Genomic DNA, 27,116 nt, shown 5'->3' with positions numbered 1-27,116 from the left:
GAGAGAGAGAGAGAGAGAGAGAGAGAGAGAGAGAGAGAGAGAGAGAGAGAGAGAGAGAGAGAGAGAGAGAGAGAGAGAGAGAGAGAGAGAGAGAGAGAGAGAGAGAGAGAGAGAGAGAGAGAGAGAGAGAGAGAGAGAGAGAGAGAGAGAGAGAGAGAGAGAGAGGAAAGAAAGAAAGAGCCTAGTAGGCAGGTGAGGCAGAGGGCCTGACAAAAGTAATTAGTTGCATGCAAAGAAAGACTGTGAAGAACATAACTAACATTAACTTTTCAAATAACTTAGAATATCACATTTTGAACTGGCTCAACACTGCTTCAGCAGATGAGCTCAGATTCAGATTTCACATTGAATTGTGTAAAGGTTTGGTTGATTTTAAAAGACAAGAAAAAAGTGTTATTCAACCATCCTAACCGTTCTAATAACATCATCTTATGTTTGCAAGGAGAAAGACACATTTAATTAGGGTTTTATTGTTCAATCTAAATAACTCTATCACTTGTGCTTATCAATAAAAAAGCAAATGTTAAATGTCATTATCCACCTTCTGTCTTTATCTTTCTGTTCCCACAGCAATAAAACAGAGATAATGAGGATTTTTATAGAAACGGTGATTAATCAGATTAATAAATGTTTCTCTGTGTTTAATACCCTAATTTGTTAAATTTAGGTGAAAGAAATGAAAACATCACAAGGATTATTTTATATTCACTTTCTAACAATAGATCCTTTCACCTGAATCTTACACACTGGACTGAAGTAGCAAGTGTGTGTGTGAGTGTGTGTGTGTGTGTGTGTGTGTGTGTGTGTGTGTGTGTGTGTGTGTGTGTGTGTGTGTGTGTGTTTCAGTTCAGCACAGTAAATTTGTTCCTGCAGAATAATAAAATGTGTTTGTGGTAAAAAGATGTGTGTGATCCGACACAATCAATTATTAACTAACTACATGATCGTAAGTCTGTTATCTTCATCATAACCATCTCAATAAAAAACGAACTGTGAACTGTACTTTGAACTGTTTGTCTTTAAGAGAGAACTGGTTCAACAGGGAGGAGGAGGAGCCTGAGAGCAGGGAGGAGTCAGACTCCATTTTGCCTCGGATCGAGAAGGAGGAAGAGAAGTGAGCTGGTGAGTGTGAACACAACTTTCTGAAGCTTTTACTGTTTCACTCTCACACCTGCTGTTAACATCCGTCTGCTGATCACACGAGTTTGTCAGTTCACACCTGGTGTTAATTCCGTTGATGAAAACTATGTCGAAAAATACTCGTTTTTCACATGAGAGACGATCACAACAATTTTTAAAAACATAATCGTATCAGGCCGTCATGGTGTGTGTGTGTGTGTGTGTGTGTGTGTGTGTGTGTGTGTGTGTGTGTGTGTGTGTGTGTGTGTGTGTGTGTGTGTGTGTGTGTGTGTGTGTGTGTGTGTGTGTGTGTGTGTGTGTGTGTGTGTGTGTGTGTGTGTGTGTGTGTGTGTGTGTGTGTGTGTGTGTGTGTGTGTGTGTGTGTGTGTGTGTGTGTGTGTGTGTGTGCGCGCGTGCGCTCCCAGAGAGCGCTCCGGTCCCCAGGCTCCGCCCCTTGCCCCCCCCTCACCCTCTCAGAGAGACAGTGAGATCAGAGCTCGTTCATGTGAGGCAGGCCGATCACGTGACTCACTGGCTGCTTATTAACTATGGAACCAGTGAAACACAGAGTTCCTCTCATGGTTCCTCTGGTCTCAGCTGCTCTGAGATCAGCAGCTTCTGGATCAGAGCAGAAGCTGCAGCTGGTTTCTACAGAGCTTCAGTTTCACTGTCCTCCTCCAGTCTGATATGCTTTCACTTTTTCTTTTAAATAAATAAATAAATACATCGTATTTGTAAGGCACCCTTCATCCGAGAATCTCAGAGTGCCACAAGTACATAGTTAAAATCAAAGTCCTAAAACTCAACTCAAAGTAAAAACGCCTTCTTGAATAAAAAGGTTTTTAGGCCAGTCTTAAAAGAGTCCAGGGTCTGTGTTGCCCTCAGGTGGTCAGGGAGACCGTTCCATATGGGGGCGCTGCTGAGCAAAAGGCCCGGTCATGGTGCGGAGCTTGGTGTTGGGAACCCGAAGGAGCGAGCTACTTGTAGATCTGAGGGTGCGGATGGAGGTTTGGGGAGTGATGAGTTTTTGTAAGTAGGGAGGTGCATGTCCATTTATGCATTTATGGGTGAGGAGTAGGACTTTGTAGTCAATCCGGGTTGAGCCAGTGGAGTGAGTGGAGAATTGGTGTTATGTGCGGATATTTACGGACTCTCATCAGGATCCTGGCAGCGCTGTTTTGAATGAATTGCAGTTTTTGGATGTTCTTGCCAGTGATCCCAGTGAAAAGTGAATTGCAGTAGTCCAGTCTAGAGGAGATGAATGCGTGGACGAGCTTCTCTGCATCTGACAGGGTTAAAGTGGGGCGGAGTTTGGAGATGTTTATGAGATGGTAAAAGGAAGTTTTGCACAGGTGTTTTATATGGTCATTAAAGGTCAGGTGAGGATCAAACCTAACTCCCAGATTAGTGACTGTGGAGGAGAGGGGTATGACCTGACCGTCGAAGGTGAGCTGGGTTATGGAGGATGACTGAACCTGGTGTGGTTTTACATTTCGCCAACTAAAATATATAGGCTGAAGCTATATGTTTTTATTTATTTAAAAATAGGGTTCTTCTTATTTCATGCATTTCCCACAAATATGGAGATGACTCAAATAACCCTACATAGGTCTGCGTTTAATTTATTTCAAAGTAGGCCTACACTTGCCTGTGTATTTTCTTCTCCTCTTCATAAGCATTTGGTGTTTCCCTTTGTTGTAACAGGTAAAAATAGCAATACAATGTCAACAGTTTTCTTTATTGTTGTTCTATAATTTCATAAGTGCAATAATCTACAGTTTAGTATATTATAACTTTATATAAAACTTTATTAGCCTTGTTATCAAATATGTTTTGCGGCTCCAGACACATTTTATTTGGGGGAAGAGGGGGCAAAATGGCTCTTTTGATAGTAAAGGTTGCCGACCCCTGCTATAGACCTATAGGAGGGACATCTAATGGACAACCTAAGTACTGCAAGCTAGACTAGTATGCAGTTGTAGACACAACACAGGGGGTCCCTGGACCTGAGAAGGGAAGATAAGGAGTTTAATGTGGCTATTAAATGTGACTAAAACTAGACTAAAATGTTCTGAGTTTGTCAACGAAAACTAGGCTAAAACTAAGAAGGATAAAAATGACTAAATGTGACTAAAACTAATATGCATTTTCGTCTGAAGACTAAGACTAAATCAAAAATAGCTGCCAAAATTAACACTGATTCACACCTGGTGACAGACATGGTTTCATGTGATCGGATCCCAGAGACAGATGTGAACAGCAGGTCACGTGTTTTCAGAATCATACGTTACAGTCACCTGAGTGTGTTTGTGTGTGTGTCTGTCTGCTTGCTTGGTATTTTTGGGTGTGTTTCTTGAGCAGACTTGTTTGTCCTGATTCCTTTGAGCTCACAGTGTTTTTCCTCTCAGACGTTGAGAGTCTTCTCGACAAGAGAGAGAGAGAGGCAGGCCAGGTACATATATATATATATATATATATATATATATATATATATATATATATATATATATATATATATATATATATATATATATATATATATATATATATATATATATATATATATATATATATATATATATATATATATATATATATATATATATATATATATATATATATATATATATATATATATAAACACAAATATGTATATTTCAAGGTGCTTTATAAAAGCAGCAGTTTCAAAACAGACAGAACATCAGGTTTAGAAGAAAGCAGCATAAATGAATTAGTGAATAAATACCAGTGTGGTGTTAAATGCTCAATAAAATAAATAAACAACAGTTATACTGACAGTTCAGACTCAGGTAAAATCAGGAAAAGCTCTCAGATAGAAGCATATTTTAAGAAGAGACTTAAAAGAGATCAGTGAGTCAGCTGACCTGAGCTCCTGCCCCTCAGCTTTAAAAATTGGGAGACATAGTTATTAACAGACACGCACATGTTTAAAGACTGCTGTGGTCCATTGTGTCAAATGCTGAGCTGAGGTCCCGAAGTACCAGGACATGAGCACATGGGGTCATCAGCAGCCAATAGGAGGTCGTTGGTGATCCTGAGCAGGGCAGGCTCAGTGCTGTGGTCCTTACTGAAGCCAGTTATATTTGAAGAAACACTGAGTTTACGTACCTGGCTTCATTGTGTTTGTTTGAGCTCCAAGTGTTTTTCCTCTCAGACTGAAGATGAGTGGTTATGAGGAGGAAGAGGAGGACAGAGCAGAGTCTCCAGTGTTTAGATGTGTGTCTCTGAAGAGTGACTGGTCCATGACATTTCCTCCAGACTTCAGTAGTGAACCTGGTTCTTCAGGAGACTCCTCCTGTCCCCGGTGTGCATAAAGATCCAGAACAGGAGCTGGAGCTCAGACAGCCGGTCAGAGCAGCACTGTACATGTGTCTGCTGATGTCTTCACTTCTGACAACAGCACATGTGGTTTTATTTTGTTCCTTCATACAGCATCAACATTTAACATCGTTATAAAAGCACAAAGTTAAAAGGCTTTTATTTTCTGTAGTTTTTCTGTATCTGATGAAAACAATCAGCAGATTCTCAGATTCTCTGTCTCTGACATTGTTTCTTGTCTTTCAGCAGATCGTGGTCTGCAGGAGGTTTTAGATGAACAGAAGCTCAGTGTGAGGAGGAGATGTGAACATGTGACTGAAGGAACTGATGAAACAGGAAGTAGGACCCTCCTCAACAGGATCTACACTGAGCTCTACATCACAGAGGGACAGCGTGAAGAGGTTAATACTCAACATGAGGTGAGGCAGCTTGAGACGGCTTCCAAGATGAAGAGCCTCAACGACACTCCCATCAAGTGCCACAACATCTTTAAAGCCTCCACTGACCAGCAGAGAAGCATCAGAGTCGTCCTGACCAAAGGCGTCGCTGGCGTTGGAAAATCCTTCTCGGTGCAGAAGTTCACTCTGGACTGGGCAGAGGGTTTAGAAAACCAGGATGTGGGTCTGCTGACTGGTCTTTCGTTCAGGGAGCTGAACCTGGTGAAGGACCAGCAGCACAGTCTCCTCACGCTGCTCCGTGTTTTCCATCCAGCGTTACAGAAGCTCACGGCAGAGACGCTCACTGTCTGTAAACCTTTGTTCATCTTGGACGGCCTGGATGAAAGCAGAACTTCTCTGGACTTCAACCACAGCGAGCTTGTGTCTGAGGTCACACAGAGGTCATCAGTCAACGTGCTGCTGACAAACCTCATCCGGGGGACTCTGCTTCCCTCGGCTCGCGTCTGGATAACCTCCAGACCTGCGGCGGCCAATCAGATCCCTCCTGCATGTGTTGACAGGGTCACAGAAGTACGAGGCTTCACTGAGGCCCAGAAGGAGGAGTACTTCAGGAGGAGATTCAGTGATGAAGAGCTGTGCAGTAGAATCATCTCACACATCAAGACGTCCAGGATCCTCCATATCATGTGTCAAATCCCAGTCTACTGCTGGATCAGTGCTACAGTTCTGGAGCACATGTTGACCACAGACCAGAGAGGAGAGCTGCCCAAGACCCTGACTGACCTGTACTCACACTACCTGCTGGTTCAGACAAAGAGGAAGAACGGTGAGGGACATGAGACGACTCCACAGCAGCTGACTGAGGCTGACAGGGACGTTCTCCTGAAGCTGGGGCGGCTGGCACTTAAACATCTGGAGGAAGGAAACATCATGTTCTATCAAGAAGAGCTGGAGCAGTGTGGTCTTAATATCACAGAGGCCTCGGTGTACTCAGGAGTTTGTACTGAGATCTTCAGAAGAGAGTGTGTGATCTTCCAGAAATCAATCTACTACTTTGTTCATCTGAGCGTTCAGGAGTTTCTGGCTGCAGTCTACATGTTCCACTGTTACACCGAGAGGAACACAGAGGAACTCAACGACTTCTTGGGAACATGTGGGGACAGACACTTCTCCCTGGATGACCTCCTGAAGAGAACCATGAAGAAATCCCTTGCAAGTAGAAATGGTCATCTGGACCTGTTTGTTCGCTTCCTTCACGGCCTCAGTCTGGAGTCCAACCGGAGAGTCTTAGGAGGCCTGCTGGGTCGGACAGACAACAATCCAAAGATCATCCAGAGAGTCATCAACAACCTGAAGAAGATGCAGAGTGATGACATTTCTCCTGACAGAAGCATCAACATCTTCCACTGTTTGACTGAGATGAACGACCACTCAGTTCATCAGCAGATGCAACAGTTCCAGACATCAGAGAACACATGGAATGAGAAACTCTCTGAGATCGACTGCTCAGGTCTGGCCTACATGCTGCAGATGTCAGAGGAGGTTCTGGATGAGTTGGACCTGAAGAAGTTCAACACATCATACCAGGGTCGATGGAGACTGATCCCAGCTGTGAGGAACTGCAGGAAGGCTCGGTGAGTCCAGACATGATCAATAACATGTTCAATCAGTGGAGATGAGTCGTTCTTCAAATACAATCAGTGTTAAATGATCCTCATTGTTTTGGGCAGCATGGTGTTGCATTGGTCAACACTGTTAGTGCAGCCTTTCTGTGATGAGGAGGTTCTCCTGGTGTCTGCAGGGTTTTCTCTGGGTTCTCCAGCTTCCTCCACAAACCCAAAGACATGTAGATCGGAGTTAGGTTGATGTGTGTGTGTGTGGAAAAGTGGATCTAACTTCGCAGGGCCCCAAAGGGTCTACTTTCTGGGGCCGTTGAAAATCCACAATAATGATTTAAAATATATATATATATTTTTTTTAAATAATTAAACTGCTAGCATAGTTTTGGGAAACAATCACTAAATAAGTGTTTAGGATGAGGATCACTGACTGTTCCTTTAAACTGAAGAAGCAGAACTGGAAATATCGTTTATTCTTCATTCTGGTCAAACTAGAATTACCACCCTGCGTTTGTACGCCACCACCAACCAGTGCAGTGTCAGTCCCTCCAGGTTCCTGACCTGTTGCCCTCACAATAATATGATGTCACTGTGACCTTTGACCTTTGACCACTGAAATCTATCAGTTTATCTTTGAGTCAAACTGGTCAAAATGTGAAGAAATCCCCTAAAGACAGACCTGAGACATCATGTTCAAGACATGTTGTTTGACATTGACCTTTGACCACCTGAATCTAATGAGTTCCTATGTCAGTTTGAATGAAGCTTGAACCAAATCTGAAAGGATTCTCTCGAGTTTTTAACATGTTCATGAGGCAAAAAGGGGATTTACCAGGGTGAGGGTCACATGATCACGTTTTGTATAAATGCTGTGTTTCTGATTTTATTCTAACAGATATTTTCTCTAATTACAGACTCGCTGGTTGTCGACTCTCAGAGGCTCACTTTGAAGTCGTGGCCTCAGCTCTGAAGTCAGACCCCTCACATCTGAGAGAACTGGATCTGAGTAACAACACCCTGAAGGATTCAGGAGTGAAGCTGCTGTGTTCTGGACTGGAGAGTCCAAACTGTCGACTGGAGACTCTGAGGTCCTTGAATCCTTCTTCACTTTTCAGACTTTCTTTCTCATTGGGTCATTATTTATTTAAATTGTCTCAGCTCTGCTCTGCTCACTGTCCCTCAGTCATCTGTCCCTCACCCAGCCTGTCAGTCACGTCCACCTCATCAACTCCATTCACCTGCACTCACCTGCTCCTGATCACTGAGAAAGTGTCAGTAAATAACATGTGGACTGAGGCCGAGCACTCTTCCTCCTCAGGTTTTCAAAATAAGGCACATTCTTATAGAAACACGCTGGACAGTTGATAAGTATAGAAACAAACAGGAAGTGACATCAGGAGCCGTCCCTACTTTAAACAGTGTTTAATTACACAAACCTGCTCAGTGACCAACACACAGAGAATAAGCTGATGAATGAAACAATGGTCCAACATGTCTGATCTGATATTTATCTTCAGGTCACAGACTGGACTGAAGTCAGCAGCATGTTGAGAGTCTGTGTTGACATGATGACGATCCACAACAACAGGAGGACACATTCTAATATTCATATTTCTTTATCCAGGTTGTATCGCTGCAGACTGTCAGAAATCAGCTGTTCTTCTCTGGCTTCAGCTCTGAGGTCAAACCCCTCTCATCTGAGCGAACTGGATCTGACTAACAACAAGCTGCAGGACTCAGGAGTGAAGGAGCTGTGTGGTTTTCTACAGAGTCCAACCTGTCGACTGGAGACTCTGAGGTCAGTTCAGAGTTCACACCTTTGTAGATCTCATTTCTATAAAACAGCATTTATACCCAATTGATCACATTTAATTATAATTTAACATAGTTCCTCTTTATACATAACTTGAATACGTTCATTAATAAATCTGTCATATTATAAATATTCAGCTTCTAGTTAAAACATTGAGTTTAGTTCTGGATTTCCTAAACTGTGGATTTCCTAAACTGATCTGCAGGACAGAGACCGGGTCCAAATAATCTTTTTTTACTGAATCAGGACTCGTTTTTAGTCCAACATGTCTGATTTCATATTTATCTTCCATGTTATGAGTCTGTGCTGACATGAATATGTGTCTGTTATTTTCACACATGAGCTCAGTTTAATTTACAGTTAAGTTTTATCCTTTATCCAGGTTGAAGGACTGCAGTCTGTCAGAGATCAGCTGTTCTTCTCTGGCTTCAGCTCTGAGGTCAAACCCCTCTCATCTGAGAGAACTGGATCTGAGAAGAAACGCCCTGCAAGACTCAGGAGTGAAGGAGCTGCTTGATCTAAAGCAGAGTTCAACCTGTCGACTGGAGACTCTGAGGTCAGTAGATGGTTGGAGTCAGTCCACGCTGCTTTCATCAGTATTTTACTAAACACAGTCAGTATCACAGATCCAGGGTCTGTGCCATCAAGCAGGATTTGTGGTTATCAGGTTAACTTCAGGTTTATTTTTTTCAGTCCTACAAAGCTCGTCCACTTCTTAACAAGGTAAATCACCATGGTAACTTCTGATGAACGGCTAACCTGCTCCAGGTTAAGTTGGAGATCAACCCGTATTAAAGCTCCGCCCACTGACCACAGTGACTCTACACTTTTGTTTGGTGCACACTCTCCTTAAAGGGAAGGATAAGGGAAGTTTAAAAGGGACATATTATGCCCATTTTACCACAGTTGATATGGTTCCTTGGGGTCTTAATGAAATGTCTGTAACGTATTTTGGTCAAAACACCACAAGGATCATTTAAAACAGCACCCTTTTTACCCTGTCTAAAAAAGCCCTACTCAGATTGACCAGCTTTGAGTTCCTGTTCCTTAAAAAGCTAATGAGTCAGGTTCAACAATGACGTACTTATCGGTCGTAATCCCATTGGACGCACTTAAGCGTATATTTTGGACATAGAGGAACCACAACAAGCCGCGTGAGTTGTTTTTTTCCCGAGTTTTTCTGTTGGGAGACATGCCAGTAACCCAAATGAACGTATAGAAGCACTTAAAAGTGAAATTTTCATACTATGTCCCGTTTAAATCAACGTCTGGTTGGTTCAGTTGATCTCTAACTCACTTAAAACAACTCAATCTCTCCAGACCCATCCTGTCCCCAAAACACCAGAAGCACTCAGTCAGCTTCCTGAAGATAGGTCCATGTGTTTTCATTGAGTAGTGATCTCAAAGACAAAGTGTGTCCTCAGAGACAGTGAAAAATGTGTGTCCTCAGAGACAGTGAGACAGTGTGTGTCCTCAGAGACAATGAGACAGTGTGTGTCCTCAGAGACAGTGAGACAGTGTGTGTCACATCCTGGGATTCAAACGTTTGTCATCTCGATTCTTCTTCTCTTCCACTCGTCTTGTTAGTAAACAACAGATTCAGATCTCGTTGCCTCGAGTTATTTATCTCGTTTACACACGTTACTATATCGTGGTCACGTAATATATCTTTACCAAATGCCACCAGGGGGCGCTGTAACTTCCACATTGACACAATCACAGATGTGTTACCAGCTGTTCTTCCTGCATTTAGCAGCTGTAGCTGAGTTTATTTTATTCTGGATCATGTGTTTGTTCTCTGATTTTTATTATAGAACAATTTGATCCTGGTTGTGAAATATGAGGCTCTGCTGTCAGTGAAACTGTTCATGTCTGTGATTGGTCATAAGCAGTAAACCCCGCCCCTTTTATGTGCACGTGCTCACACAGTGAAACATGTCTTCACCTGTAACAGCAGTAAATCCACCTCTCAGGTGTCCACTCTGCACTTTGACATGCAGAGGACACACACTGAGCTCTTAGCGTGTTCATTCCAACACGTGAACATGAAGCAGAGAGGAAGCTGCTCCACCTCTGAACAGGACTGAAGTCCCTGCTGCTCTTTCTACTGGATGTGCTGCATCACTGACTCACAGCTGATGAAGTGAGTGTCTGAAGTGAACACTGATGTCTTCTTCTCTCAACAGGTGGTGGTGATCTTTGTGAAGCTGAGTGTGAAGAGGACAGTGTGTGTGGACGGAGGCTGAGCTGTGTCCTGAGGATCCAGAGGCTGAAGCAGCAGCAGCTTGTGTGTAGAGCGGCTCTGACTGGGCCTTGTTGCTGGGAGGCAGAGTGGAGACAGAGCTCCAGAGGAATCAGAGGAGGTGAGCTGCTCTGAGATCAGCTGTCACACAGTGTCCAGTCCACCGTCCTCCCTGTGTGTTCCTGTGGATGTGACACAGCATCATCAGTATATCTGCTGCTGCTCTGTCCTTTGACTAACAAAAGTCAAAATTGCAAATATTTCTAAGTTATGTGCAGAAAAATTTGCACATTTAATGCAAATTTGATTTTCAAATGTAAAAAGTGACATTATATTTACTGCTCGGGACGTGAAGCTGTGAGCATTTGCTGTTATAAATAAATAACTGCTGAGTTCAGACAAGCTTCTTATATTTTAGACAGTTTCACCCTGATCCTGCTGACGGCAGCGTGTTAGCATGTTGTGTTGAAAACTAAAGACATCAGGTGAAAACCATGAGCACTGCAGGGAATCAGAAAGTGTAAAGTCTTGTTATCTGAACACAGGTTGATGAGACCAGGCTGTAAATAAGATGCTCAGTACATTGAAGTATAAAGTCAACAGTGATTTCTAAGAGTTGATGTAAATAAAGAAGAAAAGAAAATGACCAGGGGAAGAACTTTTTCAGATTAAAACAAAACAGAAATATTTTCACCCAATGAGAAGCTGAGGTTGTTTTTCTGTTCAAAGTTAATTTAATCAAGTTATTTCTCAAATAGTGAAGTTTGACATGTACATAGTTTAATAACCTGCTTCACCTAATGACTCCGATGTAAAGTGGTGAGAGTCTGTTGGTGAAAGACGTTTAGAAACACAGATAATTGGTTTGGAGACGGGAGCCTGCTGTCGTCCGTCACGTCTCACAGCGACAACACAGAGAGAATTAGTGATTCAATAATCAGCTGATCAGACTCATGGAGGAGGCGGGGTTTATGACCTGTACTGCAGCCAGCCACCAGTGGGCGATGCAGATCATTTATTTTCATCTTTATTTAGTCAAAATTTTAACATTTTTATTTCACTGTGTTTTATTGAATGACGTCAGATAAGATCTTCTCTGTAAAGTCACAGGTGACGGATCTGACCTGAGTTTGAGTTTCTCACTTTCCATGTTTCACTGTTTAACGGAATAAGGTCGAAAATCTCAGCTTCAAATGATTTAATTCAACTGCTGCAGGAAAACCACGAAATCCAGTTTGATCATCACAGAAACGTCTCTTTCAAACCTCTGGTTGTTTTATTCACTTGTAAAATCTTGTGACTGCTTTGTTTACATGAATCATTTCTTTATTTTTACATGAAAATAAACAGTTTCCAGTTCATTAAAGTTGAAATTCTCTGACATCACATGACTCACTGAGGAGGCTGTGGCGGCGTCTTGTCATGAGGGCGAAGGGGCGAACACACATTTACACGATGGATCAGACACATGGCACCGTTTGGTAAATGAGGCCCGACACTTATTGTCTAGTGTCACTGTGTCGTGTCACCACTGTTTACAACGATGTGTTTTTAATGTTGAAATGAGTTGTTCCATTCTGTTCTGAATAAAGAATCCCATTAATTCATTAATCAAAGATTCTGATACATTCTGTGTGTTTTACTTACTTATTCTGTAGCTAACATTAGGTAAACCTTGGTCCTGATCACCATCACTGACTAGCTTAGCTAATTTAGCTTTTTTATCATTGGCTCTTTGTCCTGAAAACAAGCAACAACTCAAACAAAAGAGAAACTCTATTAAAGTTAAAGAAAATCAGTCACTGAATTGAAGATGGAGGCACCAACACAAAATCATGTCCACTGTGGTTCAGACAAAAGGAAATTAAGTGATGAAGGTGATTTAACTGAACTGTGTAAACAACCTGTTTATCTCTGCACATGGACCCACTCACCTCATCTCTTAATTCCTGTCATAAAACTCCATGAAGAAGAAACAGGTCGTCAGTTCTTCCTCTATCACTGCGTCTCCTTCCCTTCTTTCCTCAACCTTTTCTTCAGTGCACCCCCTGGTGGTATATGCACTGAAATGCATGTTATACTCTTAGACAGACAGATCATTATGGGAGAAAAGCTGCTGGATCATGTGTGCGGAGCATTACGAGACAAAATCAAGACTCTGCAGAACAAAGCCTTGTTAAATAATCAATAATTAACATAAATATTTCTTTATCGCTTACTGACAGAAAAAATATTAACAAACAGTTCTATCTGAGCAGGAACAACAGCTCGAAGTACAGAGCGATAGAAAATAATGTTTCCTGACGCAGCTCTGAGCTCAGATGTTTCCAGGTCTCAGGTCGACTCAACATAAAGACTGTGAGTGACCACGATAACAGACATGACTTCATTATGGAGTTAACACGGCTGAAGCCTGGACGATCAAACTGCTCCTCTGTTGGTTTTCACGATGATTGTGATGTGAAACTTTGGGCCTGAAGCAGTGATGGAGCTTTCTTGTGTAAATACATATTAATGTTGGTTTGATATGTTCTTAAATTATCCAGGTTTGTAGTTTTATTTTTATATAGTTAAAACATATTTTGTATAGTGTGTCTGCTATATTCAATTATATTCAGTTTTGGGTGCTGTTTGCAGCTTGTTGTTTGTGACAGTTGAGGCCGTAATGCAGTTCAGTGCACATGCAGGTTGTTGTTAGTGACTGCTTGTTTTCAAGAGTGAACTGGTTCAACAGGGTGGAGGAGCCTGAGAGCAGGGAAGTGTCAGACTCCATTTTCACCTTGATGAGCAGAAGGAAGAAAAGTGAGCAGGTGAGTGTGAACACAACTTTCTGAAAGTTTTACTGTCTCACTCTCACACCTGCTGCTAACATCCGTCTGATGATCACATGACTCTAAGTTTGTCAGTTCACACCTTGTGACAGACGTCATGTGATCGGATCCCAGAGACAGATCTGTTCATCAAGTGTTTAATAACAGAACGTGTTTTCAGAATCATACGTTACAGTCACCTTAGCTGGTGTGTGTGTGATTGTGTGTGTGTATGTGTCTCCTTGCTTGGTATTTTTGGGTGTGTTTCTTGACAGACTTGTTTGTCCTGATTCCTTTGAGCTCACAGTGTTTTTCCCTGTCAGACTGAAGATGAGTGGTTATGAGGAGGAAGAGGAGGACAGAGCAGAGTCTCCAGGGTTTAGCTGTGTGTCTCTGAAGAGTGACCGGTCCAAAGAACCTCCTCCATTCTTCAGTAATGAACCTGGACCCTCACACACAAAGTAAGATACCTGCTACAAAGATGTGAACCTCCAAACTGAATCCTCAAAGAATGAACCAGTGAATGACGTGTTCTGAATAAAAACTTGTTTGTCTTTGCAGAGGTCAGGACCACAGACTGAGAGCAGAGTCTCCAGGGTCCAGCTGTCTGTCTCTGAAGAGTGACCGGTCCAAAGAACCTCCTCCATTCTTCAGTAATGAACCTGGACCCTCACCCACAGAGTAAGAGACTGTTTCTAGTGTGACTTGCTCTGAAGAGGATCTAGTTTCCTCTAGTGTGGCCCCTGCATTAGGACACAGCTTCATTGAAGTTGGTGACTAATCTCTCAGAATCACTCAAAGAGCTCAGACCTCCACCAAGAACCAACATGCTCCTTATGAAACCACTTTGAAATCCACTAGAGACTCATTTTGATTTGGATATGCACCAAATTCCAAACTCATAAACAACACACAAACATGCAGGGTGAAAACAAAACCTTCTTGACAGAAGTAATGACAACCTGTGACTGTGACATGTGAGTTATCAGGACATGTCTTCACAGGGAGAGGAAGAGAAGTCATGTTTCTGAGGAGGAGCAGTCGTCCTGCTGTGCTTCGTGTCAGGACGTCCTGAAGGATCCAGTCTCCACCAGCTGTGGACACTGGTTCTGCAGACAGTGCATCACCTCATACTGGGACCAGTCTGGTTCTTCAGGAGACTCCTCCTGTCCCCAGTGTGGACAAAGATCCAGAACAGGAGCTGGAGCTCAGACAGCCGGTCAGAGCAGCACTGTACATGTGTCTGCTGATGTCTTCTGACAACAGCACATGTGGTTTTATTTTGTTCCTTCATACAGCATCAACATTTAACATCGTTATAAAAGCACAAAGTTAAAAGGCTTTTATTTTCTGTAGTTTTTCTGTATCTGATGAAAACAATCAGCAGATTCTCAGATTCTCTGTCTCTGACATTGTTTCTTGTCTTTCAGCAGATCGTGGTCTGCAGGAGGTTTTAGATGAACATAAGCTCAGTCTGAGGAGGAGATGTGAACATGTGACTGAAGGAGCTGATGCAACAGGAAGTAGAACCCTCCTCAACAGGATCTACACTGAGCTCTACATCACAGAGGGACAGAGTGAAGAGGTTAATACTCAACATGAGGTGAGACAGCTTGAGACGGCTTCCAAGAAGAAGATCCTCCACGACACTCCCATCAAGTGCCACGAGATCTTTAAAGCCTCCACTGACCAGCAGAGACGCATCAGAGTCGTCCTGACCAACGGCGTCGCTGGCGTTGGAAAAACCTTCTCGGTGCAGAAGTTCACTCTGGACTGGGCAGAGGGTTTAGAAAACCAGGATGTGGGTCTGCTGACTGTGCTTTCGTTCAGGGAGCTGAACCTGGTGAAGGACCAGCAGCACAGTCTCCTCACGCTGCTCCGTGTTTTCCATCCAGCGTTACAGAAGCTCACGGCAGAGACGCTCGCTGTCTGTAAACCTTTGTTCATCTTTGACGGCCTGGATGAAAGCAGACCTTCTCTGGACTTCAACCACAGGGAGCTTGTGTCTGAGGTCACACAGAGGTCATCAGTCAACGTGCTGCTGACAAACCTCATCCGGGGGAATCTGCTTCCCTCGGCTCTCGTCTGGATAACCTCCAGACCTGCGGCGGCCAATCAGATCCCTCCTGCATGTGTCGACAGGGTCACAGAAGTACGAGGCTTCACTGACGCCCAGAAGGAGGAGTACTTCAGGAGGAGATTCAGTGATGAAGAGCTGTGCAGCAGAATCACCTCACACATCAAGACGTCCAGGAGCCTCCACATCATGTGTCAAATCCCAGTCTTCTGCTGGATCAGTGCTACAGTTCTGGAGCACATGTTGACCACAGACCAGAGAGAAGAGCTGCCCAAGACCCTGACTGACCTGTACTCACACTTCCTGCTGGTTCAGACAAAGAGGAAGAACAACAAGTACGGTGAGGGACATGAGACGACTCCACAGCAGCTGATGGAGGCTGACAGGGACATTCTACTGAAGCTGGGGAGGCTGGCACTTAAACATCTGGAGGAAGGAAACATCATGTTCTACCAATAAGACCTGGAGCGATGTGGTCTTAATATCACAGAGGCCTCGGTGTACTCAGGAGTTTGTACTGAGATCTTCAGAAGAGAGTGTGTGATCTTCCAGAAATCAGTCTACTGCTTTGTTCATCTGAGCGTTCAGGAGTTTCTGGCTGCAGTCTACATCTTCCACTGTTACACCGAGAGGAACAGAGAAGAACTCAACCGCTTCTTGGGAACATATGGGAACACATGGGGTACCTTCTCCCTGGGTGACCTCCTGAAGAGAACCATGGACAAATCCCTCACCAGTACAAATGGTCATCTGGACCTGTTTGTTCGCTTCCTTCACGGCCTCAGTCTGGAGTCCAACCAGAGAGTCTTAGGAGGCCTGCTGAGTCAGAGAGAGAACAATCCAAATATCATCCAGAGAGTCTTAGGAGGCCTGCTGGGTCGGACAGGGAACAATTCAAAGATCATCCAGAGAGTCATCACCAACCTGAAGGAGATGAAGAGTGATGACATTTCTCCTGACAAAAGCATCAACATCTTCCACTGTCTGACTGAGATGAACGACCACTCAGTTCATCAGCAGATGCAACAGTTCCTGACGTCAGAGAACAGATCGAAGGAGAAACTCTCTGAGATCCACTGCTCAGCTCTGGCCTACATGCTGCAGATGACAGAGGAGGTTCTGGATGAGTTGGACCTGGAGAAGTTCAACACATCATACCAGGGTCGATGGAGACTGATCCCAGCTGTTAGGAACTGCAGGAACGCTCGGTGAGTGGAACTGACTTCCCAGGGCTCCAAATGTGAGGTGGGCCCTTGAAGAGCTTTCATGATTTATTATATATATATATTAATAGTTAATTATATTCATTTAATTTCTAAGTGCTTAATGAAACTGGTTGACTAAATGGATTGATTGACTGAAGGCCTGAGGTCACATGTCTCACCCCTAGGAACTAATGGTTTAGTCCTTGTTCTGTAAACATAATAGAAGAGAGTGACAGCTGGAGAAGTGATGTTCAAATTGTCAGGAAATCAAATGTAAAGTCTGTGAATCAGAAAATAAAAGAGACAAAGGATCAAGACAGAAAGCAGCTGTTGACTTCTTTGGATTTCTTTCCACAGAAAGGTGAGTCGAGCAATAACACAAGACTCACTGGTTGTGTGTCGCAGATTCTCAGTTGTCTGATGCTCATGTAGCCGAGGGTTTAATTCTCCTTTATTGAGAGTTCATAGCAACATGAGAACTGAACAAGGTGGGCTTGAACCAGGACGAAATAAAATATCACACTCCATCACCTGAAGTTTTTAACTTTAACTTTAAAAATAACCACAACCTTTCTGAGATGTGTTCATCTGTCAGTCTGAACATGTTTTGTGACCTTGCCATTTGACCTTTGACCACCTGAATCAAATGAGTGTCAGTGTGAATGAACACTTGTAGCAAATCTGAAAGGATTCTCTTGAGGAGTTTTTAACATGTTCATGAGACAAAAGGGGATCTACCAGGGTGAGGGTCACATGATCACGTTTTGTATGAATGTTGTGTTTTCAGATTTTATTCTAACAGATATTTTCTTTAATTACAGACTCAGTGGTTGTGAACTCTCAGAGATTCACTGGAAAGTCGTGGCCTCAGCTCTGAAGTCAGACCCCTCACATCTGAGAGAACTGGATCTGAAAGGAAACAACCTGCAGGACTCAGAAGTGAAGCTGCTGTGTTCTGGACTGGAGAGTCCAAACTGTCGACTGGAGACTCTGAGGTCCTTAAATCCTTCTTCACTTTTCAGACTTTATTTCTTATTCGGTCATTATTTATTTAAATTGTCTCAGTTCTGCTCTGCTCACTGTCCCTCAGTCATCTGTCCCTCACCCAGCCTGTCAGTCACGTCCACCTCCTCAACTCCATTCACCTGCACTCACCTGCTCCTTATTATAAAGAAAGTGTCAGTAAATAACATGTGGACTGAGGCCGAGCACTCGTCCTCCTCAGGTTTTCAAAATAAGACACATTATTATAGAAACACGTTGGACAGTTGATCAGTATAGAAACAAACAGGAAGTGACATCTGGAGCCGTCACTACTTTAAACAGTGTTTAATTACACAAACCTGCTCAGTGACCAAACACAGAGAAGAAGCTGATGAATGAAACAATGGTCCAACATGTCTGATCTGATATTTATCTTCAGCAGTGTTAATTTTGGCAGCTATTTTTGATTTAGTCTTAGTCTTAGTCTTTTGACGAAAATGCATATTAGTTTTAGTTACATTTAGTCATTTTTATCCTTCTTAGTTTTAGTCTAGTTTTAGTCGACGAAAACAAATTACATTTTAGTCTAGTTTTAGTCGATGAAAAAAAAAATTACATTTTAGCCTTTTTTTAATCACATTTAATAGCCACATTAAACTCCTTATCTTCCCTTCTCAGGTCCAGGGACCCCCTGTGTTGTGTCTACAACTGCATACTAGTCTAGCTTGCAGTACTTAGGTTGTCCATTAGATGTCTCTCCTATAGGTCTAGAGCAGGGGTCGGCAACCTTTACTATCAAAAGAGCCATTTTGCCTCCTCTTCCCCCAAATAAAATTTGTCTGGAGCTGCAAAACATATTTGATAACAAAGCTGATAACATTTTATATAAAGTTATACTATACTAATCTGTAGATTATTGCATTTATGAAATTATAGAACAACAATAAAGAAAACTGTTGACATTTTATTTATTTTTACCTGTTACAACAAAGGGAAACACCAAATGCTTATGAAGAGGAGAATAAAATACACAGGCAAGTGTAGGCCTACTTTGAAATAAATTAAACGCAGAACTATGTAGGGTTATTTGAGTCATCCCCATATTTGTGGGAAATGTATGAAATAAGAAGTACCCTATTTTGAAATAAATAAAAACATATAGCTGCAGCCTATATATTTTAGTTGGCGTTGGCGAAATGTGAAAACAAAAAGTGAAAGCAGATCAGACTGGAGGCGGACAGTGAAACTGCAGCTCAGTAGAAACCAGCTGCAGCCTCTGCTCTGATCCAGAAGCTGCGGCGCTGATCTCAGATCAGCTGAGACCAGAGAAACTCTGTGTTTTCACTGTTTCCATAGTTAAGAAGCGGGTGAGTCAGTGACCGGCCTGCTTCACGTGAACAAGCTCTGATCTCACTGTGTCTCTGAGCGAGTGCGCGGGGGCGGAGCCTCGGGACCGGTGCGCTGTCTGGGAGCACACACACACACACGCACACACACACAGACACACACACACACACGCACACACACACAGACACACAGACACACACACTCGCGGCTCCGGATACTTCATGACGGCCTGATACGATTATGTTTTTAAAAATTGTTGTGACTTAGTCAACCGCCAACATTTTCGTTTCGTCTCGTCTCGTTAACGAAAATTAAAATAGATTTCGTCATAGTTTTTATTTTCAAAGATCCATTTCGTTACGTCTTCGTCTCGTCTTAGTCATGGGAAAAGGGGCGTTAACAAATATTTTTCGTTATCGTTATCGTCAACGAAATTAACACTGATCTTCAGGTCACAGACTGGACTGAGGTCAGCGGCATGTTGAGAGTCTGTGTTGACATGATGACGATCCACAACAACAGGAGGACACATTCTAATATTCATATTTCTTTATCCAGGTTGAGGGGCTGCAGTCTGTCAGAGATCAGCTGTTCTTCTCTGGCTTCAGCTCTGAGGTCAAACCCCTCTCATCTGAGAGAACTGGATCTGACTGACAACAACCTGCAGGACTCAGGAGTGAAGGAGCTGTGTGTTTTTCTACAGAGTCCAACCTGTCGACTGGACACTCTGTGGTCAGTTCACTGACTGACTTCTGTAGATCTCATATCTATAAACAGCATTTATACACAATTGTTCTCATTTGATTCTAATTTAACATAATGCCTCTTCATACATAACTTGAATCCCTTCATTAACGAATCTGTGACATTTTAAATATTCAGCTACTTGTTAAAACACTGAGTTTAGTTCTGGATTTCCTAAACTGATCTGCAGGACAGAGACCGGGTCCAAATAATCTATTTTTACTGAATCAGGACTCGTTTTTAGTCCAACATGTCTGATTTCATATTTATCTTCAATGTTATGAGTCTGTGCTCACATGAATATGTGTCTGTTATTTTCACACATGAACTCAGTTTAATTAACAGTTAAGTTTGATCCTTTTTTCAGGTTGATTGGCTGCAGACTGTCAGAGATCAGCTGTTCTTCTCTGGCTTCAGCTCTGAGGTCAAACCCTTCTCATCTGAGAGAAATGGATCTGAGAAGAAACGACCTGCAGGCCTCAGGAGTGAAGGAGCTGCTTGATCTAAAGAAGAGTCCAACCTGTCGACTGGAGACTCTGAGGTCAGTAGATGGGTGGAGTCAGTCCACGCTGCTTTCATCAGTATTTTACTAAACACAGTCAGTATCACAGATCCAGGGTCTGTGCTACCAAGCAGGATTTGTGGTTATCAGGTTCACTTCAGGTTTAGTTTTTTCAGTCCTACGAAGCTCGTCCACTTCTTCACGAGGTAAATCACCATGGTAACTTCTGATGAACGGCTAAGCTGCTCCAGGTTAAGTTGGAGATCAACCCGTATAAAAGCTCCGCCCACTGACCACAGTGACTCTCCACAGTTGTGTGGTGCACACTCTCCTTAAAGGGACGGATAAGGGAAGTTTAAATCAACGTCTGGTTGGTTCAGTTGATCTCTAACTCACCCAGAACATCTCAATGTCTCCAGACTCATCCTGTCCCCAAAACACCAGATGCACTCAGTCAGCTTCCTGTCCATGTGTTTCTACTGAGTAGTGATGTTAAAGGTTTCCACCACAGTGTGTCCTCAGAGAAAGTGAGACAGTGTGTGTCTCGAGTTATTTATCTCGTTCACACACGTTATTATGTCGTGGTCACGGAATATATTTTTACCAGGTGCCACCAGGGGGCGCTGTAACTTGCACATTGGCACGATCACATATGTGTTACCAGCTGTTGCTCCTGCCTTTAGCAGCTGTAACTGAGTTTCTTTTATTCTGGATCATGTGTTTGTTCTCCTCTGATTTTTATTATAGAACAGTTTGATCCTGATTGTGAAATATGAGGCTCTGCTGTCAGTCAAACTGTCCATGTCTGTTGGTCATACACAGTAAACCCCGCCCCTTTTATGTGCACGTGCTCACACAGTGAAACATGTCTTCACCTGTATCAGCAGTAAATCCACCTCTCAGGTGTCCACTCTGCATTTTGACATGCAGAGGACACACACTGAGTTCTTAGCGTGTTCATTCCAACACGTGAACATGAAGCAGAGAGGAAGCTGCTCCACCTCTGAACAGGACTGAAGTCCCTGCTGCTCTTTCTACTGGATGTGCTGCATCACTGACTCACAGCTGATGAAGTGAGTCTCTGTGACACTGATGTCTTCTTCTCTCAACAGGTGGTGGTGATCTTAGTGGAGCTGAGTGTGAAGAGGACAGTGTGTGTGGACGGAGGCTGAGCTGTGTCCTGAGGATCCAGAGGCTGAAGCAGCAGCAGCTTGTGTGTAAAGCGGCTCTGACTGGGCCTTGTTGCTGGGAGGCAGAGTGGAGATGTGTGCGCGTGTGTGTGTTGGTCTTTCTCTGTGGAACAATAAAGTTAATTAACCATAAAACAAAAGACTCTTTGGAGCTGTGGTCCAAGAACGCCAACAAAATAACAAAATAAGTCCCACCTTGAAAGGATAGATAGATAGAACAGTTTGGTTTTATTGTTGTGTGCAGCCTCAGTGGAGCTGAGGTGTCGGTAATCAAATGTTTGTCCAAAACTAGCAAATGTCATTTGTTTTCTTTGAGCCTGAAATCATTGACACCCCCTCAGTGACCGATAAAACTCAGCGCCTGGCTCCAAGGCCCGATAAAGATCCTAATCTGAGACCCCCTCGAAACACACAGCCTCCCTGCTCTCTGTAACACGAGTGAGCTGCAAAGCTTCAGGGGGTTTCAACTAACTGAGCTCAGGGAGGGAGGGGGGACGACTCAGGACAGAGCCAGGGTAGAGTCGGGACAGAGCCAGGACAGACTCAGGACAACACTGAGACAAACCCAGAGCAGGCTAAAATCCTGTTCGTGTTAATTGCCTCCTGATGTAACTTCAGTAAATCATCATGACATCAGCAGGGTGCAGTTTCCATGGAGACAAACTCAAAGAGCTTCAGCAACATGATGAAAACATAATAATGAATATTTGAAAAATAACAGATCTCCATTGTTCAAACCGAACCAGGAACAAAAACTGATCCAATGAGAACAAAGTGATTAATGAAGTACAATAAAACACACGGACTTCTCCTGTCCACGACCACTAGGTGTCACTGTCTGCACACAGTTACAGGGAGGTTCGCTCACTGCAGCTGCACAAACAGCTGGAGTCACAGGTGACATTCAACATGAAGATAACCAATCTGGTCCATTTAATGGAATCTTTTAATGAGCTATCACAATTCAAAACAATCATAATTAGTGAGATTATTTATATTTAGATGTCTTTAAGGTTTTTGATGACAGATTCAATCCGTTTCCTCTGTTTCTTCAGTTCCTGTAAGATTTCATTCCTGTGTCTCACGGTGTTGAACCTGATCTGTGGTCAGGTGTTCATCAGCCTCGGCTTCAAAACTCACTTTCTCTCCTTGACTCAAGTCAGAGGTCAAACTCATCAAGGTGGAAGTTTTCACTTTTTCATTCTTCCTCTGCCAGGTTTCTTCAGATTGTGTCATTTCATTAAGTATCAGGACCACGGTCTGTAAAGAGCATCTCTCCTACACATCCCTGTTTTCCACGAGATCTGTTCATGTTCTTTAATTTATTCAGTTTCTTCTCCCAATCAGATGCTCTGTCTGTGTTTCTGTGGCTGATCCCACCCTGATCTCATGTGAAACCCTGGTGTGATGTTTGATGATGAGCTCTCATTCTTGGACCATGATGCATCAGCGACAACATCAGAGACGTCAGGTCTGACCTCATCTCTATAAACAGACTCTTCATGTGATCATAGAGAATCTGGAGGTGAGGAACCAGATCCTAGAGACGGTTTCACAGTCTGGTTTCTGTTTCTAGTTTGACTGAAAACTTTGGAGCAGCTTTGGTTGCCCACAGACAGTGGAGAGAGAAAGAGAAACACATTGCATCATAAATCATGCGTATGCATCAGCTGTTATATTTAGCTCTATTCATATGCACATAGCTGATAATAGAGATGAGCCAAAATGTGGTCTCCTGAATGGAAGAAGGAGTCTTTGCCTCCTGAAATCCCATGTGACTAGGTTCAGACACTGAAAGGTCACGTGACCTTCACTGACGACCCCTGGCCCTCGGAATCAAACTCGGTCACTGGCTGCATTTGAGGTCATAAACACGCCTCCTCCATGTTAGCAGATGGGACATGGATAGTTCTCTCTGATAGGTTCAGCTGTTAGATGAGAAGAGGCTGACACGTCATGGTTGACAGCTGAGCCTGACTTGTGATTGGTTCAGAGCGGGAACTAGTGCTGCGTCCAGATCTGTCTTGTCGTCCATCTTTATTTACAGATTTGATGATTTGTTGTGTGAGTTTGGATTTTGAAAGTTTTGGTGATTAAATGATTCCGTGTCGCTCAGTGAAATGTGACTCGTCCTGTGTGTTTCCTGTAACTTCCCCTGAAATGACTGAGCTCACGTCCAGGATGTGAGTTTGTCTTCTTCTTCTTCGGCTGTTGGTGTCCTCGGGTCATGTTGGAGCGGCGTTACACCTCCTCAGCTCAAAGTGTCATCATGGTGCGATAACGTCGAGACGCCTGAAATATTAAAGAGACCGACGTTCAAGCTGCTGCACAGAAACTCATGACTAAAGCATTAAGAGCTGCTTGTGATCTGCCTCTGCAGGTCTGCTGCATGAGGCAACACACTGCAACCAGTGGGTGTGTGTGTCTGTGTGTGTGTCTGTGTGTGTGTGTGTGTGTGTGTGTGTGTGAAAAGAGGACGAAAAGTTACATTAAAAAAGGATGAACAGAAGCAAAACGCCAAAAGATGGAGAACACAGAAATTGAGAATTAAAAAAAGGGAGGATGTTAGGATGAAGTAAAGGAAGTGAGGCGTTGGAGAGGAAAGGTAGGAGATATAGAAGGATGGGAGGAAGTATGGAGGAAATAAGGAAAGGGTGAGGTCAAGAGAGGGGAAGAAAAGTGGGTAGCGACTAAAAAAGTTAGAATAAGTTCAGAAAAGGAAGTAGCAAGGGATTGAAGGAGGTAGGGTAAAAGGAAAGGGAATGGGTGTTAGGTTGGAAAGACAGAAAGAAAGGGAAGAATGGGAAAAAGGAAAATGGATGAAGTGGGAGAGGTTATGATCAAAGAAGAGGTGGAGGAAGGGAGTTCAAAACAAATGAAGGAGGTTTATGGAGCGAAGGTAGGGCAGGGTAGGAAAGGAGTTGGAAGAGAGGAGGAGAGAGGGAGAGTGTGTTGAATATTTGGAGGAAGGAGAGATGGAGAATTTGGAAGCAGAAGAAGGACAGAAGGAGGGAAAGTAGGAAGGGAGAGAAAAGATAAAGGAGGTAGAGAAGGAAGGTGTGTGTGTGTATCTGGAAACTTCACAATGAGCGAGTGGACGTGTTGATGAGGTTTCTCACACGTGACGGACGTGAAACTGGAAGAACACAAACATCTCAGGATAGTGAAACTCCAGAAAATGTCGAGAGAGAGAGAGAGAGGGAGAGGGAGAGAGAGAGAGAGAGAAAGAGAGAGAGAGACAGAGAGAGAGAGAGAGAGAGAGAGAGAGAGAGAGAGAGAGAGAGAGAGAGAGAGAGATAGGTAAATACAAACTCTACCATGTGAAGGTCCTAAGGCCGAGGTTCTGTTGGACAGTTTGAGATGTTAACAGACACACACACACGTCACACACACACACACACACACACACACACACACACACACACACACACACACACACACACACACACACACACACAGAGTCAGAACAGCATCATCATTTCTCATGTTGTTTCCTCTCCCTCCTCCAGAGCAGATAGAGCCGCGGCTGTTCATCATCAGAACCTTTCAAGAGTAAACACACACACAACACAAGGGTGTGTGCGTGTGTATGCGTGTGTGTGTGTGTGTGTGTGTGTGTGTGTGTGTGTGTGTGTGTATGTGTGTGGGGGGGGTGGATATAAAAACCTGGAGCAGAGGCAGGACGTTCCCCACGGCGCTGGGAGCTGCCAGCTCTGATCTGCGGGGGAGGAGGAGGGTTTCTTTTTTTTGGAGGATCTCAGAGGCATTCTGGACAGTGAGGGGTGGTGTGTGTGTGTGCGTGTGTGTGTGTGTGTATAAGTGTGTGTGTGTGTGTGTGTGCAGGGGGGGGGGATGGGTGTAGAGACAGATGAAGTTTTATTCTGATCCATTTAAAGACCCTGAGCTCTACAGACGTGATGCTGCTGCTTGGTCCAGGCTCCGCTCTGCAGATCACGTCTGTTGTTCTGTTGCCGTTGACGACCACGATGGTGAGAACGTGACGCCGATGATCAAGCGACCGCACGAAGAGAAAAACCTGCGTCACCTTTAACGTCAGCCTTTGTTTGAAAGAGATCGAAGCCACGACTGGACATTAGGTTTCTGACCTGCAGCAGATACACAAACATACAACACATTTTCCAGGAATCTCTGTTTGTTTGTGTTTTTCATATCTCGAGTTCGTCTGATCAGCTTCACACTTCACATGGGACTCGTTCAGGGCTCAGAAAAGTGCAGGGTTTCATTTGGTGAAAGTTTGGACACATTAAACATTCAACTATAACTTTGAAGATACACATCATATCACATGACATGGCATAGTTGGCATTCTATTGTATTGTATCACATCATATGACATCAAATTTTGTTAAATCATGTCGTATCACATCGTTTGGATCGTATTGAAACGCATCGCATTTTGTGTCGAACTTCCCCGTGTGAGGGAATCCACCGGTTGTGTTGATATTCACTGAATTTGTTGTGAAATTTTAAGATGCTGCTGTGACTGAACTTTAAACCACAGGTGATCTGTGCCCCTCTCGATGCTAATTCTTCAATGCTAACCTAAGCTAACCATGTGTTTCAGAGAGAAAGAAAGAGAAAGAAATGTGATATTTCCTTTACTCTAGGATATAAAACATGAAGGATCCAGTAGTGCAGTGCAGAGAAGGGCGGGTCATATCTGTGTTTGTCTTCCTGGTAAAACCTATCACCTTCCCTTTGGCTGATCTCCTGAGTAGCAGAATCCAGCTCTGCCTCCATCAGAACCTTGGAAATTATGACAATAACAAGCAATGAAGTTATGTGTTTTGTAATTTTTGCAAACTTTAACATTTATGCAGTAATATTCCCAAACTGCCCAATGAAAACTAAAGTACATTTTGTAATGGTGGCCCACTCCGTCCTTCACTGTCTGTTGCAAAGTGTGAGAGTTTACAAAAGAAACTTCTGACCCACTGACGACTGTGGATCAGTTGATGCAAAACCTGCAGCTGTATTAGAAGTTAAATTAGTTTAAATTAGAAGTTAAATGACAGTTTGTAGGTGAACTATATGAAATATGCAGGAGCACATGTGACTGTTTATTTATGACCCACTGCTCCTCCGGATGGATCTAAATAACGAGCCTGGAATAAGCTGTGTGGACGTGAAGGGACTTTAACACCTGAACCCTCGCTGACCTGTGGTCGACCTCCGTTTGACCTGCTATTGACCTCTGACCTCTGCATTTGGTGAGAAAGCAGGTCAAGGTAAAGCCAGCAGATTACTTCTTCATGACTTATCTCACACCACTCGCCTTTGCGGTGCTCGTTATCCGCTCATATTCGCCAGCTAGCGTGAGCTTACACACCCGCAGATCCCAAACCAGTTGACCCCCGTGTGCCCCCGGCCCCTGAGTCCAGGTTAAAGTAGGGTTTTCTTAGAAATCACTAACTGTGTGCTGCCTTTAAGCTGACTCCAGTAGTCATATGCTGGATTGGAGCTGTGAAAATGCCACCTACACAAACACACCACTGTGGGCTTCCCATCAGCCCCGGCAATCACATGCTCATTTCCCTCACTTTTACTGCAGATTAAGATGGCGGGGGGGATAATCGCAGATCAGGCCGCTCTCTGTTGGAACGGCTGCGTATGGGAGAACGTACACACCGCAGCAGGAGAGTAAATCTGTTGAGGAATGGCAGCGCTCACACAGTCTGAACACCAGGTATCATGACCGAGTCTCTG

General features: G+C 43.5%; 1 protein-coding gene and 1 pseudogene across 2 annotated transcripts; both read left to right on the top strand.

Annotated features, from left to right (window-relative positions):
* Nucleotides 1-1,071: 1,071 nt before the first annotated feature.
* On the top strand, nucleotides 1,072-12,146 carry LOC132998083 (NLR family CARD domain-containing protein 3-like). 2 transcript variants are annotated; one of them, XM_061067574.1, is made up of 6 exons: nucleotides 1,072-1,122; nucleotides 4,705-6,490; nucleotides 7,390-7,563; nucleotides 8,100-8,273; nucleotides 8,671-8,844; nucleotides 10,475-12,146. In XM_061067574.1, the coding sequence occupies exons 2-6, from the start codon at nucleotides 4,905-4,907 to the stop codon at nucleotides 10,482-10,484; spliced, it is 2,118 nt and encodes a 705-aa protein (XP_060923557.1). In that variant the 5' UTR covers nucleotides 1,072-1,122; nucleotides 4,705-4,904; the 3' UTR covers nucleotides 10,485-12,146. The 2 variants fall into 2 exon arrangements, with proteins under 2 accessions (XP_060923557.1, XP_060923558.1); XM_061067575.1 differs by having other exon boundaries at nucleotides 1,073-1,122; nucleotides 4,708-6,490.
* Nucleotides 12,147-12,401: 255 nt separating this feature from the next.
* LOC132998808 (NACHT, LRR and PYD domains-containing protein 12-like) lies at nucleotides 12,402-21,512 on the top strand (annotated as a pseudogene).
* The last annotated feature ends 5,604 nt before the right edge of the window (nucleotides 21,513-27,116 follow it).

Source organism: Limanda limanda, chromosome 3, assembly GCF_963576545.1.
Source record: "Limanda limanda chromosome 3, fLimLim1.1, whole genome shotgun sequence".
NCBI classification, from domain to species: domain Eukaryota; kingdom Metazoa; phylum Chordata; class Actinopteri; order Pleuronectiformes; family Pleuronectidae; genus Limanda; species Limanda limanda.
Note: the sequence above shows the minus strand (reverse complement) of the source record. Positions and strands in the feature narration are given on the sequence as shown.